We start from the raw sequence: 18,167 nt of genomic DNA, 5'->3' as shown, positions 1-18,167 counted from the left end.
CATTTATTATTATTATTATTATATAAGCTCTATATAAATGTACATTTATTATTATTATTATTATAAGCTCTATATAAATGTACATTTATTATTATTATTATTATAAGCTCTATATAAATGTACATTTATTATTATTATTATTATAAGCTCTATATAAATGTACATTTATTATTATTATTATTATAAGCTCTATATAAATGTACATTTATTATTATTATTATTATAAGCTCTATATAAATGTACATTTATTATTATTATTATTATAAAGCTCTATATAAATGTACATTTATATTATTATTATTATATAAGCTCTATATAAATGTACATTTATTATTATTATTATTATTATAAGCTCTATATAAATGTACATTTATTATTATTATTATTATAAGCTCTATATAAATGTACATTATATTATTATTATTATATAAGCTCTATATAAATGTACATTTATTATTATTATTATTATAAGCTCTATATAAATGTACATTTATTATTATTATTATATAAGCTCTATATAAATGTACATTTATTATTATTATTATTATATAAGCTCTATATAAATGTACATTTATATTATTATTATATAAGCCTATATAAATGTACATTTATTATTATTATTATATAAGCTCTATATAAATGTACATTTATTATTATATTATTATATAAGCTCTATATAAATGTACATTTATTATTATTATTATTATATAGCTCATATAAATGTACATTTATTATTATTATTATTAAGCTCTATATAAATGTACATTTATTTATTATTATTATAGCTCTATATAATGTAATTTATTATATTATTATTAACATAAAATGTACATTTATTTTACTATTATATTATAAGCTCTCTAAAAATGTACTTTTATTTTATTATTATTAAGCCTATAAATGTACATAATAATTATTCTCTAATAAAGTACATTAATCTATATATAATTAGTTTACATTAAATATTATTATATAAGCTTATTAAATGTACTTCTTTTTTATTAAGCTTATTTATTTATTTATTATATATGCTCTAATAAATGTACATTTATTTATTATTATTTATAAGCTCTTAAATGTCTTTTTATATATTATTATATAAGCTCTTTAAATGTCTTTAATATTATTATATATAGTTATATAATGTCTTTATTATATTATTTTATTACTTAATATTACTTTATATTATTATTATATTAAGTTATATAAATGTACATTTATTTTATTATTATTATTAAGATTAATTATAAGTTATTAATTTTTTATTATTATAGCTCTTAAATGTACATCTATTATTAATTATTATTATTTATAGCTCTATTTAAATGTAACATTTTATATTATTTTATTATTATAAGCTCTATATAATTACATTTATTTATTAGTATATAAAGCCTATATAAAGACATTTATTATTATTATTATTATTATATCTATATAAATTATTTATTATTATTATTATTATAGCTCTATATAAATGTCATTTATTATTATTATTATATAAGCTCTATATAATTACATTTATTATATATATATAAGCTCTATATAAATGTACATTTATTATTATTATTATATAAGCTCTATATAAATGTACATTTATTATTATTATTATTATATAAGTTAATAAATGTATCTATTATATTTTATTTTAATTAATTTATTTAATTATATAAGCAATATGAGAATGTACATTTAATTGAAATGTACATATTATTTAATTGGCTCTGAAAATGTACATTGTGATTTACATATAAGCCATTAATTGTACATTCATCTAGAAATTAGTTTGAGCTCTATGAGAAATTACTTTACTTAATTTATTCATAAGCCTTCACGATGTGTGTTATTAACTATTAATTAAAGCTCTATATAATGTACATTTTTATTATTATGTATATAGAGCCTCATACTCATGACGATTTCATACTAAGTTCATTATATACCAGCCTATATATGTTTTTATATTCATTGTTTCTGCTCTTTATGTACATTATTATTATTATTTTAAATAAGCTCTATAATGTACATTTAGTATTATATATAAGCTCTATATAAAGTACATTTATTTTTATTATTATATAATTATATAAATTTTCTTATATTAATCAAGGATTTCTGAACTAAGAGTAGAAGATGTACGTCATGATTCTCTACCTATTGTAAATCGTATTCAAAAGGCCTATCTACAAACTTAATCTTTCTTTGATCTATTTTTTTCAGATGTCAAGCCAGAAGGAGGGGAGACAAGGAGAAAGAGCACCCAGGGGATGTAACTCCGGTGGCGTCTGACATGAAATGTGACATTCCAATGCTCCACCTTCCCACTAGAGATTTAGGTTGTGACCATGGGGAGACAACTATACCTCTCCTACAGCTTATTCATCAGCTCTTCCGGTGTGTGTTTTCAACTTTACAGGCTTACCTTGATTTACTGTTATTATTACTGGGTGGGGATCCTGACCTCCCATAGCGGGCAGGAGGGTACATACTGTGTCTTCTATCCCCTTATTCTGTTTCCAACATGCTTTCTGTCTTTGTCTTGAATGAGATTACTTGCTTTGTCCTGGCCCTGCCAGAGTCCTGGCTGGGAGGGAAACAGTCAAATGCATAGTTATTGTTTTAGAATGATATTTTTTTCCTTGTAAATCATCTCTCTGTTATGTATTATTATATTTATTTTTAAGTATGATGTAAGCATCTGAGTGTATTCCTCCTTGTTGGATTTGTGCTTGTGTCCGGATGAGACTTATAGTGATCTCAAGCTAAGTACATTGATGGTATGCTCTTGGAATCTACATCTGATCCCTATTTGTTCTCAATTCCCCTTTGTCTTACTCTCTCTTGGGTGCTTTAACTTTAATTGTAATTCTAGAATTTTCGACTATCCCATTTTCTTCCTTTTTACTGGCGCTGATATAACCTAAATGTGTTGCAAGCGCCGTAAAACCCTTAAAAACAAAACAAACTGTTATTATTATTATTATTATTATTATTATTATTATTATTATAATTATTAACATCATTACATTATCATTCATTATCATCATCATCATCATCATCATCATCATCATCATATCATTATTATTATTATATTATTATTATTATTATTATTATTATTATTATTATTATTATTATTATTATTATTATTTTAAAATAATTTTTTAAATTTAGTAACAATTATTGAGGCATTAAATTTACATTGAAAGCTGTAAACATTTAAAATCTTACACATTAATTGTGTCCGAAAAGTGCTTTGACCACGTTCTGTTGACATTTCAACATATAAAGCCATTTTAATTTGTAATTTTTTAAGTTCTGAAAGACAAAATCACACTGGCGGTTGAGTGTTGAGAATATTGGCTATTAAGCTTAACTGCTGGTCAAGTAACTTCACGATGGTTGTGTGGCGAGCGAACCGGCGATCTCCAGAAGTGGGTGAGAGAGAGCTCTAGAAATGACCTGAGTTTGATACGAATATTTTTTGTATTCGTGGATAGCTCACACGGTAGAGCCACGCTCTCACCTGCCAGGCGGAGTTGTCATACCAATAAAGTTGCAGGTTCAAACCCCACCACCGCCGCGAAAATTTTTTATTCTCTATTGTCTTCTGGCACTTTTCTACTCACTTCATCTCTTGTTGTTACCAACATAAGTGCCTGCTCCACTCACTTTACTGACGGTTAGTAACTTTCATTATCAAAATAATTTTGTCCTCACTAATCATACATCTTTTTTTTCTTTTTTGAAAAAAATCTTTCCAAACATCAAAGGAATTCATCCACCCACACATTGACCAAGCTTCAAGAGCAGACCAAGAATCGAAGCAACAACAGCAGCAGCAGCAGTAGCATTAGCAACAATTTGAAATCACCCGATGTGGAGTTTCCTCAGAAGTCTCCATCCGTCGATCTCCTGCTCCAGTTCCAGCGTCTGCTGATTGGCCGGATATTCCAGACCAAACCAGGTGGCATCCCAGGGTTCCCTGGACAGAGCGAGATGAAAAACGCCAACAATTCCAGCTCTGTGGAGTCTGAGGCCGCCAAGATGAACACCGAGCTCAGTGAGTTTTGGTCATGGATATTTTTAACTTCGTCCCGGCTTAGATAGTTATATTAAGATTTTGATGTAGAAAATGTATAAAACTGTCTGTAAAGGATACAATACAAGCTATATGAGATTCTGTAATTATAAACTATTGTATAAGGCATTTAAAGGATAATTCCTATTAAGCCTTTAGTAAGATAATATAAGATAAGATATGCATGATAAGAGAAAAAAGAGAAAGTTGATATTTTGCATAAGAGTGATTACATTTTGGAAGCATATTTTGCATTTATTGTTATCATCATCATCATCATTTTCATCGTCAATATTATTATTATTATTATTATTATTATTATTATTATTATTATTATTATTATTATTATTATTATTATTATTATTATTATTATTATTATTATTATTATTAGATGAAATATAAGCAGCCATAATTTATTCCCACGATACATTTTCTGTCTTGACTCAACCCTTCACAGCTAGCGAGACCCGAGGTGCTGCCTCCCTCCTGTACAAATACTGTAGCCTATTAGTCAACCACGTGTCCAACATTCTACCTGCTGCAACCAGTGTGGCCGAGATGAACTCCAGGCATTTCGCTCAGGTGTCGACTATCATCGAATGGGATGTAACTGGTGAGGGCAAGCTGAAGAAAAACTTTTATTTTGTGATCTGTTGTCTCTGAATGGTTCTGGGTGGGGTTCCTGGTCTCCTACAGTGGGCAGGGAGGCACTTACTGTGTCTTCTATCCCTTTAGAGCTTTTTTCCAATTTGCTTTTTGTCTTTGTCTTGGAATGAGATTACTTGGTTTTGTCCTGTCCTTGGCTGGGAGGGAAACAGCCAAGTACAAAGTTATTGTTTTGGGAGATGATATTTTTTGTCTTGTAAATCACCTCTGTAATGCACTGTATTATGTTTTGTTTACATATTATACATATGATTTCTAAACATTTGAGTGTAGTCCTCTTAGTGGGGGCCTGTACTTGTATAAGGATGAGACATTTAGGTGATCTCAAACTTAAGTACACTGATAGTGTGCTTTTGGAATCTACATCTGTTTCCCAATTTGAAATAAATTCCCCTTTGTCTTACTTTTTCTTGGATGCTTTAATTGTAATTCTAGAACTTTTTACTATCCCATTTTCTTCCTTTTTACTGACGCTGATATAACTTAAATGTGTTGCAAGCGCCGTAAAACCCTTAAAAACAAAAACATCTCTAAACAGTATTAGGTCAGGATGAATCAGACCCTGAAAAGTGAATTTAGAATAAAAACGCCTTTTTTTTTTAGTTTTTGCAATGTAAGAATTTGTATTTATTCTCCTTCTTAACAAATAGAGGGGGTCCTGATAGCTCAATTGATAGAGCACTCGCTTCACACGCAAAGGGACTGAGATCGATCCTGGGTGCAGTCGAGTCCCCATCACCTGTCCACCTAGCAGTGAATGGGTAGCTGAGTCTGTAAGATTTGGCGGAAAGTACTTTGCGATAGACTAGTGTCCTATCAAAAGAAGTATCAAAAGGCAAACAAACAAACTTGTTTTTAAAATTTCGCTTTAAAATAAAAAGTGGGGGTTAGTTCAGTAATTCTTCTTTATTCCTCTCGAGCCATTCGACCCATGGAGCCAGAGTTTATCCCAGTTTCTATAGCGTGAAACGGACAATAGCGATTGCTTACTATCCTTTGGATAGGACACTAGTCTATCGCAAAGTACTTTCCACCAAATCTAACAGACTAAGCTACCCATTCACTGCTGGGTGGACAGGGGGGTCAGAAAATAAATCTCAACTGTACTCGGGGATTGATCTTGGTCCCTTTGCGTGTGAAGCGAGTGCTCTACCAACTGAGGTATAGGGACCCCCTAGTTCAGTCAAAATGGGGCATAAAGGCAATTGTTCAAAATTTTCCCTCCTTTTTCTCTTTTGTTGTCATCATCAGCACTAATCAAACAGCGAGTAATTTAAATATTAAACTTATCTATCCATCCTGTCAGGCAGAGTAGAGTCACACTCTCCCCGGCCATGCTTTTTTGTACCAGTAAGGTCGCGGGTTCGAGCCCCCATCGCCGCTGTGAAATTTTTATTCTCTGTTGTCTTCTGGCACTTTCCTACTCACTTCATTTTCTTGTTATTATCAACAAAAAGTGCCTGCTCCACTCACTTTTCTGAATTAAAATCCATCCATCCAGGCATTCTAGTACCAGAAATGATGACCTGTCTGGTGCTGCTGCAGCTTCGATGTCCCCAAGCCGTGCAGGCGTCTGGTGTCTGTGGTCTGATGAGGCAGCTTCTGGATGCCTTGGACTCCTTCAACCATCTGGCCCCTGGAACGGACAAGGAGGATGAGGAAGATATGGCATGGCCTGGAGTTTGGAGTGAGTTGATGGTCTGTTGTGTGTGTGTGTGTGTGTGTGTGTGTGTATGTATGTGTGTGTGTGTGTGTGTATGTGTGTGTGTGTGTGTGAGTGTATGTGTGTGTGTGTACCCTGATATGGACAAGGAGGATGAGGATGATATGGCATGGCCTGGAGTTTGGAGTGAGTTGATGGTCTGGTGTGTGTGTGTGTGTATGTAGTGTGTGTGTGTGTTGTGTGTATGTGTGTGTATGTGTTTGTGTGTGTGCCCTGGAACAGACAAGGAAGATGAAGATATTGAGTTTGGAGTGCGTTGATGGTGTGTGTAGACTTGCCTGCATCCTCCTCTTTGACGCAATAAATTTTATTGAAATGGAAAGTTTAGTTCCTCAGAACCTATATTCAGGACTTAGGAGCATTTTTGTATCATGCTGAGGGCAAATTATTTATTTCTAAAGCTATTTAAAGTGGATTTTTCTTCTTTTCTCTTGGAAGCTACGAATTTTTGAAATTTCAACAAGGCAACAATGTGTGTGTGTGTGGGTGTGTGAGTGTGTGTGTGTGAGTGTGTGTGTGTGTGTGTGTGTGTGTGTGTGTGTGTGTATGTATGTATGTATGTACCCTGGAACAGACGAAGGAGAATGAGGAAGATAATTTTTGTCTTTAAATTATAAGATTTTCTACCATATTTCCCGATTCTTCTCTTGATAAGATGTACATGGACATGCTGAAAAATGATGCACTCTCTTTAATCAATGCGGAATAACATCTTCTGGAAACGGTGCCAGACAAAGTAGAATGAGGAAAACAAGAAAAAGTCATCTTTGAGGCAGGCCGATATTTTGGAGATGATTTTCCTTGTATTTTTCTATCGGCTTTGTTTGCCACTGTCTCATACAACATACATGCCGAATCTTACGAATTTTTCGTAATTTTACGAATTTTAGACACATTTCATGACCAAAAACGAAATTTTATGGAAAATTACGAATTTTTAATTCTTATAATACTTAAATGATAATAAAAATATTAATAATAATAATAATGATAAGAAGAAGAAGAAGAACTACTACTACTACTACTACTACTACTACTACTACTACTACTACTACTACTACTACTACTACTACTACTACTACTACTACTACTACTACTATACTACTATAATGATGATGATAATAATAAATAATAATAATAATAATACTAATAATAATATATAATATAATAATAATAATAATAATAATAATAATAATAATAATAATAAATAATAATAATAATAATAATAATAATAATAATAATAATATTCTGGTTGTTCATACACAATTTCAGAAATTACAAATTTCCTTGTCAAATTACTAAAAATTGACATTAAAATGACTAAATTTGAAGTTTTCAATTTGGCAAGTCTGATACAAAACCTTTTCTGATTCTTGTTCTGACACCAGTGCCTTCTTCCTAATTTGACTCTTGGTCAGTGGATGGGGTTCCCGACCTCCCATAGTGGGCAGGGAAGTACTTGCTGTCACTTCTATCCCCCTGTATATGTTTTCCAATTTCTTTCTGTCTTTGTCTTGGAATGAGATTACTTACTTTTGTCCTGATCCTGGCTGGTGTCCTTGACTGTTGGGAAACAGTTGAATGTGGAGTTATAGTTTTGGGAGATGATATTTATTTTCATTGTAAATCATATCTCTTTTATGTACTGTTATTTTTTATTTTTAACTTATGATTTGTAAACATTTGAGTGTATTCCTCTTAGTGGGATCTTGTGCTGGTTTCTGGGTGAGACTTTTAGGTAATCTCAAATCTAAGTACACTGATAATGTGTTCTCTTGGAATCTGCCATTTCCCCTATGTCTTACTTTTTCCTCAAATCCTTTTAATTGTACATCTAGAATGTTTTTACTATCCAATTTTCTTCCTTTTTGCTGGCACTGATATGACCTAAATGTGTTGCAAGCGCCGTAAAACCCTTAAAAACAATTTAAAAACGACTCTAGGTCGAGTGTGCATTGTTAGTCAGTATGTCTGTATACATCAGGATTAAAATTATTTTTTGTTTACATCAAGTATATGTCACACGATTCACCTAATTCCTAGTTTCCGATTCTAACTCCCCACAAACCTCAGGCTACACACTCGAAAAGTACAGACAGAGCTTTCCCGATTCCGACCAAGTGATCCGAAAAGCCGATGTGGAGAATCACAATAAAGATGGCGGCCATTGGCTTGTCATCCACGGAAAGGTCTACGATGTTCAAGAGTTCAAGGCCACGGCTCCTTGTGGTTCCCAAGTCTTTCAAGAGTTTATCGGTAGGTTTACGTTGTGGAAGGGGGGGGGGGGGGGGGGCCCCGATAGCTCAGTTGGTAGAGCACTTGCTTCACACGCAAAGGGACCGAGATCGATCCCGGGTGCAGTCGAGATTTTTTTTTCTGTCCACCCAGCAGTGAACGGGTAGCTGAGTCTTTTAGATATGGTGGAAAGTACTTTGCGATAGACTAACGTTCTATCCAAAGGATAGCAAGCAATTTGTCTGTTTCACACTATAGAAACCGGGATAAACTACGGCTTCCATGGGCTGAATGGCTCTGAAGGACTATTTTTATGTTGTGGAGTCCCTTTGTGTGTTTTGATTTATCTCATTTTTTTTACTATCCTTTCATCAAGAAATGGCAGCAAAGCCTCTAAAAATAATCGAAAGAAATTTTATGAATAAGTTCTAATTCTATGTGGCTATGCGGTCTAGTGATATTACACTCGCTTTTGGAGGGGAAGGTTCAGGGTTCAAGTCATGCTCTGAGCGACTCTTTCCTCACATTCTCGCCAACATGATCTAACAGGCATCATGACTCATCCTACATGTTAAGTGGTTAGGGGAACCCCTTGAAAAGCACTTTGATCATGTTAAGTGGATATTGCGCTTTAAAATGCTCATTTTTTTTGGTGCAAAATGCTCAAGTTTTAAGTTTGATTATTTATTTATTTTCCTTTCTTTTTCTTTGGTTGGATAACAATCAATTTTTTTTTTGGTTTTGTTTACAAATGTGTTATATGGATGGCATGACAAATCATTATTTGAATTGAAGGCTGGTTTTCCAAACTCGTTAAGTCGATTTTTCTACTTTTTGAGATTTTCCATTCATGAGATAAATTGAAATATAAATTTTATTTTAAACATCAATTGACACCTGATTTTCTCTAGATTTGTGTGAATTTGAAGTTTAAATATGATGAAATGATTGACCGGATGAGAAATCTAAGGGGAAATAATCCTCAATATCTCAAAATGGGAAAAAACGGAGTTTTGGAAAACCACTCTTCAATTATAATGTCAAATTTTAAATTGTTAAAATTCTTAGGTATAAAAATTTTTTTTTTTTAAGATAATAGATAGAATTTTTTTTTTTTCACTATTTCATCTTTACTCAAATTTACTCCTCAGGAATGGATGCCTCTGAAATCTTTGAGATGACTCATCATTCGGAGGAGGCCAGGAATCTACTAAGTTCTTTCTATGTCGGACGATACATCAATGTAAGTCTATGGATATTTTGATTGGACAGTGGGTTGGACTAGATTGTATTGTCTGTGTCACGATGTGGAAAACCACAATGTGCGGCTATGTGGTCTAGTGGTATGACACTCGCTTTTGGATTGGAAGGTCCTGGGTTCGGGCCTCGCTCAGCACATAGTTTAGTCCATGGGAAAGGCTCTTTACTTACATTCTCTCAACATAATCGGGTGTAAAATGAGTATCTGGTCGTTATCAACGTTGTCTCTGTCGGAAAAAAATACTGTAATATCGCCTAACAGGCGTCATGTCCTGTCCTACATGTTTTGTGTTGCTGTTGGCCAGGGACCCCTTGTAAAGCGCTTTGAACACGTTTAGTGGATATTGCACTATATAAAAGCTAAAAAAAAGCTCAATAAAGATGGCAGACAGTGGATGGAGGATTTTTCAGGCCTGTAAAGATAAAGCATGATATGTTATCTAATATTTTATAATATTTTAATTGATGAAGAATTCTCAGAGATTGAACGTTTGTCAGCACAAAATCAAAATGAGAATTTTTGACAAAAAGTAACTTCGTGGCTAACTGCCAAAACTTATTACTTTAAATATCTGGAATTCAACAACAATGACCATAGAATGGCCAAATGGATAAGGCAGTGCATTTACATCCAAGGAAACTCAGGTTTGAACCCTTCTATTTTTTCGTGAGCAATTTTAATACAACTCACAACATTCATATAATGAACAGAGGGAGTCTGTTCGTTGCAATAAAAGACATGGAGGTGGCAGGAGAAAACAAAGAAACGTTTCAGTTATTATAAACAACAGATCACAAAAAACACGACTCACACCAACCCCTGATGCCTGGGTAATCATGGTCTTGTCTCAAGATAGACCCTGGGTGGGGATCCTGACCCCCCATAGTGGGCAGGGAGGTACATGCTGTGTCTTCTATCCCCCCATGCCCATTTTCCAATTGTTTCCTGTCGTTGTCTTGGAATGAGATTACTTAGTTTTGTCCTGACCCTGGCCGGAGTTCTTTGGCTGGGAGGGAAACAGTTGAATGTATAGTTATAATTTTTGGAGATGATATTTTTTTCCTTGTAAATCATCTCTCTGTTATGCATTGTATTATGTTTAGTTTACATATTGTATTATATGATTTGTAAACATTTGAGTGTATTCCTCGTAGTTGGGACCTGTGCTTGTGTCTGGATGAGACTTTTAGGTGATCCCAGACTAAGTACATTGATGGTATGCTCTTGGAATCTACATCTGATCCCTATTTGTTCCCAGTTCCCCTTTGTCTTCCTTTCTCTTGGGTGCTTTAATTGTAATTCTAGAACGTTCTACTATCCCATTTTCTTCCTTTTTACTGGCGCTGATATAACCTAAATGTGTTGCAAGCGCCGTAAAACCCTTAAAATCAAAATCAATCATCAAGATAGACCCTATACAAAACTTTCCCTCGAGTCCCTGAGTTTGATGAAAGGGAATTTCATTTAATTTTTATTTATTCATTTTATGCACCGTTATTATTTGATACATATAAAATGTTTCATTGACAGCCTGACAAGGAAGTTGTCCAAAGTCCAAACACTGGCTCGATGTCCAGTCCTCTCATTGACACAGAGAGGACCCTGGCTGTATTGTTGGGTCTTTCAGCTTCTCAGCAGGTATGGTACTCATCCCCCACAACCAGAAACTCTCCAACTCTTTCAAGTCCAATTTAAAGACTGAACTATTTAAAAAAGTATATAATATTATTAAAGGGTTAATCTGAGATTTAATAGTAAAATTTTGTATTTGGAAACAAAAAGTGTTTTGTGTCTTTGGCTTAAGAAATAACTTGTGATTTAACCAACATTATAGTGTGGCATCTCTGTCATCTTCACAACGCCACTACCACATTATCTCATTCGTCTGTAATGTTTCATTCATTCTGTTTTGTTTATAAAGGGGTATCCCGTAACGTCCTCTTTATCTCGTTTTCGTATATTGAATTGAAGCTTACATTCAATTTCACATTGTTATTTATTTCGCTTAAAACATATCTGTTTCGATTTTAGTAGATGGTATGAGAAGCAAGATAGGTCTGGTTTGTGTTGTGTGTTGTGTTGTGTGTGCGTGTGTGTGTGTGTGTGTGTTGTGTGTGTGCTTGTGTGTGTAAATGATTATGTTTCAGCCAAAGTAATTTGTAATTTAAGCGCTTAGAGTCTGGTGTCTCGGAGTTATAGCGCTATATAAGTTTTCAGCATTATTTTATTTCTTCGAGCTTCGAGCAGCAATATTTACATTTTATTTTTTCATGTCATTGTTTGAACAGGTCCGAAGCACGCCATTATCTGTAGACGAGATAGAGAGCAAGCAGTGGCTCCAGGCAGAATTCTTCAGTGGAGGCCTCCAGTTGTTGGCACCGGGTACCTTCGATGAGGAGAAGGGAGAGAGTCGAAGCACCAGCACCTGTAACACACCCAGTGCCACGCCCACCTCCGAGAAGTGCAACCTGTCACAGAGTGTCATTGACAAAGAGAGGAGGTAAATTGTAAACTTAATCGGTGTTGATGGCTTACCCACAATCCGTGGAAATCCACACTTTTTGGAGTCACAAGGAGGAATTTCCTCCTTTTAACAAATTACATTTTAAAATGTGCAGCCCTTAAAAAAAAGATCTGAACAAGTGTGTATGAAAGGTGCCAGACAAAGCAAGAAAGAAAAATACAAGAATGTCACAGAGTGTCATTGACAAAGAGAGGAGGTAAATTATAACCTTCATCGGTGTTGATGGTTTACCTCCGATCTGCAGAAATCCACACCTTTTGGAGTCAGAGGAGGAGGAATTTCCTCCTTTTAAAAAATTACATTTCAAAATGTAATAGTCCCTTCAGAGCCACCAGGCCCATGGAGCCGGAGTTTATCCCAGTTTCTATAGCATGAAATGGACAATAGCAATAGCTTGCTACCCTTTGGATAACACGTAAAGTACTTCCGCCAGATCTAACAGACTCAGTTACCCAAAAATTGCTGGGTGGACACGGGGGGGGGGGGGGGGGGGGGTCAGAAAAAAATCTCGACTGCACTCGAGGTCGATCTCGGTTCCGTTGCTTGTGAAGTGAGTGCTCTACCAACTGAGCTATCGGGACCCCCAACATTTCAAAATGTACAGCCCTTAAAATATTCACAATTCTTCAAAACTCCAATTAAAATCATTACTTTTAAGCTCCACATATAGTCATCAATGCCATTATGATTTGATGTCATATAAGACTTTTATCATTAAAACGGCAACCACACAATAGATTATTTTCAAACAATTTTGAACTATTTGTTTCCAGCAATGACTGCTTTTGCCGTATACAAAACTTAAGGCTCGTTTCACAGAGGCATGGAGCTCATGATCTCATCTTTTCATTCTTGGAAAATAATTCAGTGCTTCTCTTCGTTGATACTACACCTTATTGACAATACCTTATACACTTTGACTAAAGTGTGGCTATGTGGTCCAATGGTATAATACTCACTTTTGGATTGTATGGTCCAAGGTTTGAGTCCTGCTTAGAGTGGCACATAGTTGAGTCCTAGGAAAAGGCTCTTTACTCTTATTCTTTCACTGCAGTCAGGTGTAAAATGAGTACCTGGCGGTTAAAACATTGTCTGTCGGAAAAAAAATTGTAATATTGTCTAACAGGCGTCGTGTCTCGCCCTACATGATTAGTGTTGCTGTTGGCTCAGGACCCCTTGTAAAGGACTTTGAGTTCGTTTATTGGATATTTGTCATCATTGCCTTTTTCACCATGGGTCAGAGTAGAGGCTTCAGAGCCATTTGGATGGAACCAGAGTTCCTGGTTTCTATATCGTGAAACGGACAATAGCAATTGCTTGCTATCCTTTGGACAGGATGCTAGTCTATCGCAAAGTACTTTCCACCAAATCTAACAGACAGCTAGCTACCCTTTCACTGCTGGGTGGACAGAGGGGTCAGAAAAAATCTTCGACTACACCCGGGATTGATCTTGGTCCCTTTGCGCGTGAAGTGAGTGCTCTACCAACTGAGCTATTGGGACCCCCTATTGGATATTGCTCTATTTAAAGGCTCTTGTTACTTAAATACATGTGTTCTTTCTTTCCCTCTCTGTGCTTTATCTAGATATCAAGAAGAGCAAGCCAGTGTAGACACAGCCCAGTCATTCCTCCATGCCTTGGCCGAGTCACGAACACAAGACCCTGTGGTCAAGCTTTTCCTGACCATTGTGGACAGATATTGTCGCACTCATCACCTGGTCTTCCCTTTCGAGTTTCCATCTGACCATCCGATAGAAGAAGTTGGAAGGTGAGTGAATTCAGCAGACAAATCTTATAATATTCAAAAAATCATTTAAAAAGTAGGAATATTAATATTACATTATTTCATTATCTCATTCGTCTGTAGTGTTACGTTCATCCTGTTTTGTTGATAAAGGGGAAAGCCGAAACTCATCCACAGTATCTGTCTTTGTCTAATGAATTGAAGCTTACAATTCAATACTTATCGTTATTTTTTTCAGTAAAGTTACAATTTAATTTAATTTTCTTAAAATTGAAAACATCTCATGTTCTCAACTATTTCTTGTCAAGTGCCACTTGTGTGGCTATGTGGTCTTGTTGAATGACACTGGCTTTCGGATCGGAAGGTCCTGGGTTCGAGCCTTGCTCAGCGCATGGTTGAGTCCTTGGAAAAAGCTCTTTACTCACATTCTCTCACCGTACTCAGGTGTAAAATGAGTACCTGGCTGTTAACAGCGTTGTCTCTGTCAGAAGTAAAAATTGTACTATCGCCGAACAGGCATCATGTCTCGGCATACATATTAAGGGACCCATTGTAAAGTATTTTGAGCATGTTACGTGGAAATTGCACTATATAAAAGCACAACATTCAGTGGAGAGTGGCTTTCTTATAAATTTTAATTGATTTTATAATTTTGTTTTTGTATTCATCCAGACTACTCCTGGCTGTCCTGCTCAAGCACTGCGATCTCGGCTACGTGGCTCTCAACCTGGTGGAACACGACTACAGCGACCCATCTGGCAAACAGCTTGCCATGCCCAAATCAGTCGCCGAACTGTGTCGTGTCGTGTGTCAGACCAAGAGGGACCTGATTAAGGTAGAAATATTAGTTATTCCGTCTACTTTAATGCCGAATGGAGGACGCGATGTGCTCACGTGATCACTTTTAGTGTGCGTCTTTCAAGTGATCGGTTCATTGTTTTGGAAGCTCCGTTAATATTAGTTATTTTTATTTTTTTTTGAAGTAGAGCATTTATATAGCGCAATATCCACTAAACATGATCAAAGCGCTTTGCAAAGGGGCCCTACCCAACAGCAATATGTAACATATAGAACGAGACATAATGCCTGCGAGGCGATATTACATTTTTTTTCCCGACAGAGACAACGCTGTTAACAACCAGGTGAGAGAATGTGAGTAAAGAGCCTGTTCCAAGGACTCAACTATGCACCGAGCGAGGCTCGAACCCTGGACCTCTGATCCGAAAACTAGTGTCATACCACAAGACCACATAGCTGCACAATTTTACATATTATTTTTGATCATTAATCGTAGTTGAGGGGTTCCTGATAGCTCAGTTGGTGGAGCACTCGTTTCACACACAAAGGGACTGGGGATCGATCCCGAATGAAGTCCAATATATTTTTACCGAACCCCCCTCCCCCTGTTCACCCAGCAGTGATAGGTTAGCTGGGCCTCTTAGATATGGTAGAAAGTACTTTGCAATAGACTTGTTTCCTATCCAAAGAGTAGCAAGCAATTGTCTCGTCCTACATGTTAAATTCTGCCTTTGACTCGCAAAACGCTTTGAGCACGGTTAGTAGATATTGCACTATATTAATTCTCAAGTTTTCTTTATGTTTCTTTTTTTAATTTAAAAATTTTTTTTCTTGATTACATTTTTTTTTCTTTGTCTTGCACTGTTTTATACACACCTTTCCAGATTTCTATCATTTCCTCCACCAGTGCCTGTTCCATAATTTGTTCTTATTCAATGCCATAGACTCATCAAGACCAGGGTCGCTCCTACAAAGAAGTGTGTGCCCCTGTCATAGAGCGTTGCCTGTTCCTCTTCAATGAGTTACGGCCGGCCTGCGAGGATGAGGTCAACATGTTTACTCGCTCCAAGCTCTTGAGTTCCATGCCTCGGTGGAAGGAAGTCATTTGTAAGATTGTGGAACAGAAAAAACGGTCTAAAAGTAAGCATTATTATTGTTATTATTATTATTATTATTATTATTATATATTATTATTATTATTATTATTATTATTATTATTATTATTATTATTATTATTATTATTATTATTATCATTATTATTATTATTATTATTATTATTATTATTATTATTATTATTATTATTATTATTATTTTTATTATTATTATTATTATTATTATTATTATTATTATTATTATGACGATGTTGATGATAATTATTATTATTGTTATCATCATTATCATCATCAGCATCATCATCTTATTATTTTTTTTCTATTCCAACTAGCTAATACTGAAATTATTCCTCCAAACTCCTTGAAAAAGTTCCCCTGCTTATAACCTACCATTACCTTTATCTTACTTTCTTTAAACATAAAAAGAAATCTTATTTTTATTATTTAATTTGACATTTATCAAACTCTCCATACAAATGAATGACAAATGACATACATGTCATTTCATCAATCGAAGAGCATATTCCAAAACTGATGAAGTCCATTTTAATTCTTTCAGTTGTGGGAAAAAAAAAAGAAGAAAAATGCTCCTCATTTACTTATTATATTTATTATATATAATCAGTCGTAAGGTGAAAATTTTGGATTTGCATTTTTTTTTCATTTTCTGAGAATATGCTCCTCAGAGCATTTTAATCTTTATTCGGGTGATTTTTCATGAAGTTATGGTCAGGCGTATGGGAAAAGTATACAACAATTTTCTCAAATTTCATCCTTTTTCAACTTGACTAACTGTAAAAAATATTTACAAGTGAAATTAAGCTTTGATATTTCTCGAAGATGTACAAAAAGGGTTGATTTAATCATTTATGACGAGAACTCGTTTCTTTTCTAACTAAACTTGGCAATATCTAAGTTCAAACCTTTTCATCATCCATTTAGAGCCTGTGACAACGGGGTAAAGCGCTATATAAATGCCATTTATTATTATTAATGTTTTATATTTTTGTTTTAAATTGTTTCTTGCTTTCTTTTACTTAAATTTTTTTTTCTTCTTCTTTTCTTTTCTTTTTTTTTCCAGGGAGCAGCGTGATGAGTGTCGGTGATTTTGATGAAGAAGAAGAGAAAACGGATGAAGATTCGGATTCTCTATTAGGAGAGGCTGTCGGAGGGGTGGACGATACCAAGGATGAGGTGGAAAAGGAAGCTGCAATCATCATGAAAAAGATGGGAAGAGAGGATGGGAATGACACTGACAACGAGGACAATGAAGATCTCAAAAGTGATGACGACGACGGTGATAACGATAACGAAGATGATGATCAGGTAGAGGATGAAGAAACAGGAGTGACGACTGACGGCGTTTTTGGTGCCGGTGGAGATGGCATTCACCTGGAAGACATCAAGATTGAGACCAAAGATGGTAGAGAGGACGGGAGAGAAGGGGGAGCCGCAGGGGTATCGGATAAGAAATGTAAAAAGATTTCATTGAAAGAGCCGTTCGATGACAACGACGACGACACGAAAGAAGCCAACACATCTACTATTGTGGATGGAACTAAGGTAAAGTGGGATAAAGAATTTTTTTAAAAAATTATTTTTATTTAGATATAGCTATAATTCTTATGACTGCTTAGAAAAAAAAAAAAAAAAAAAAAAAAATATTAAAAAAAAAAAAAAAAAAAAAAAAAAATATATATATATATATATATATATATATATATATATATAGTTGAGTCCTTGGAAAAGGCTCTTAACTCACACTCTCTCACCGTGCTCAGGTGTAAAATGTGTACCTGGTCGTATACAGCGTTGTCTCTGTCCGAAAAAAAAATTGTAATATCGCCTAACAGTCGTCATGTGACGTCCTACATGTTAAGCATTGCTGTTGGCCAGGGTCCCCTTGTAGAGCATATTTAGTAGACATTGTGCTTTATAAAAGCTCAAGTTTAAAGTTTATATATATATTATATATATATATATATATATATATATATATATATAACAACGCCACTATCACATTATC

The 18,167-nt window shown here is 34.5% G+C and overlaps 1 protein-coding gene across 1 annotated transcript in view; it reads left to right on the top strand.

Moving 5' to 3' along the window:
- The window catches only part of LOC144971662 (E3 ubiquitin-protein ligase HERC2-like), a 177,195-nt gene that overhangs the window by 85,345 nt on the left and 73,683 nt on the right, over positions 1-18,167 (top strand). Inside the window, 12 exon segments of the mRNA XM_078912736.1 lie at positions 2,221-2,394; positions 3,771-4,060; positions 4,536-4,691; positions 6,246-6,431; positions 8,511-8,723; positions 9,854-9,945; positions 11,494-11,601; positions 12,252-12,463; positions 14,073-14,255; positions 14,904-15,066; positions 15,974-16,169; positions 17,223-17,704. Coding sequence (XP_078768862.1) covers positions 2,221-2,394; positions 3,771-4,060; positions 4,536-4,691; positions 6,246-6,431; positions 8,511-8,723; positions 9,854-9,945; positions 11,494-11,601; positions 12,252-12,463; positions 14,073-14,255; positions 14,904-15,066; positions 15,974-16,169; positions 17,223-17,704 — 2,455 coding nt within the window.

Source organism: Berghia stephanieae, chromosome 4, assembly GCF_034508935.2.
Source record: "Berghia stephanieae isolate SIO BIC M18660-M18661 chromosome 4, UCSD_Bste_1.3, whole genome shotgun sequence".
NCBI classification, from domain to species: Eukaryota; Metazoa; Mollusca; class Gastropoda; order Nudibranchia; family Aeolidiidae; genus Berghia; species Berghia stephanieae.
This window is presented reverse-complemented; position numbering and strand designations above follow the sequence as displayed.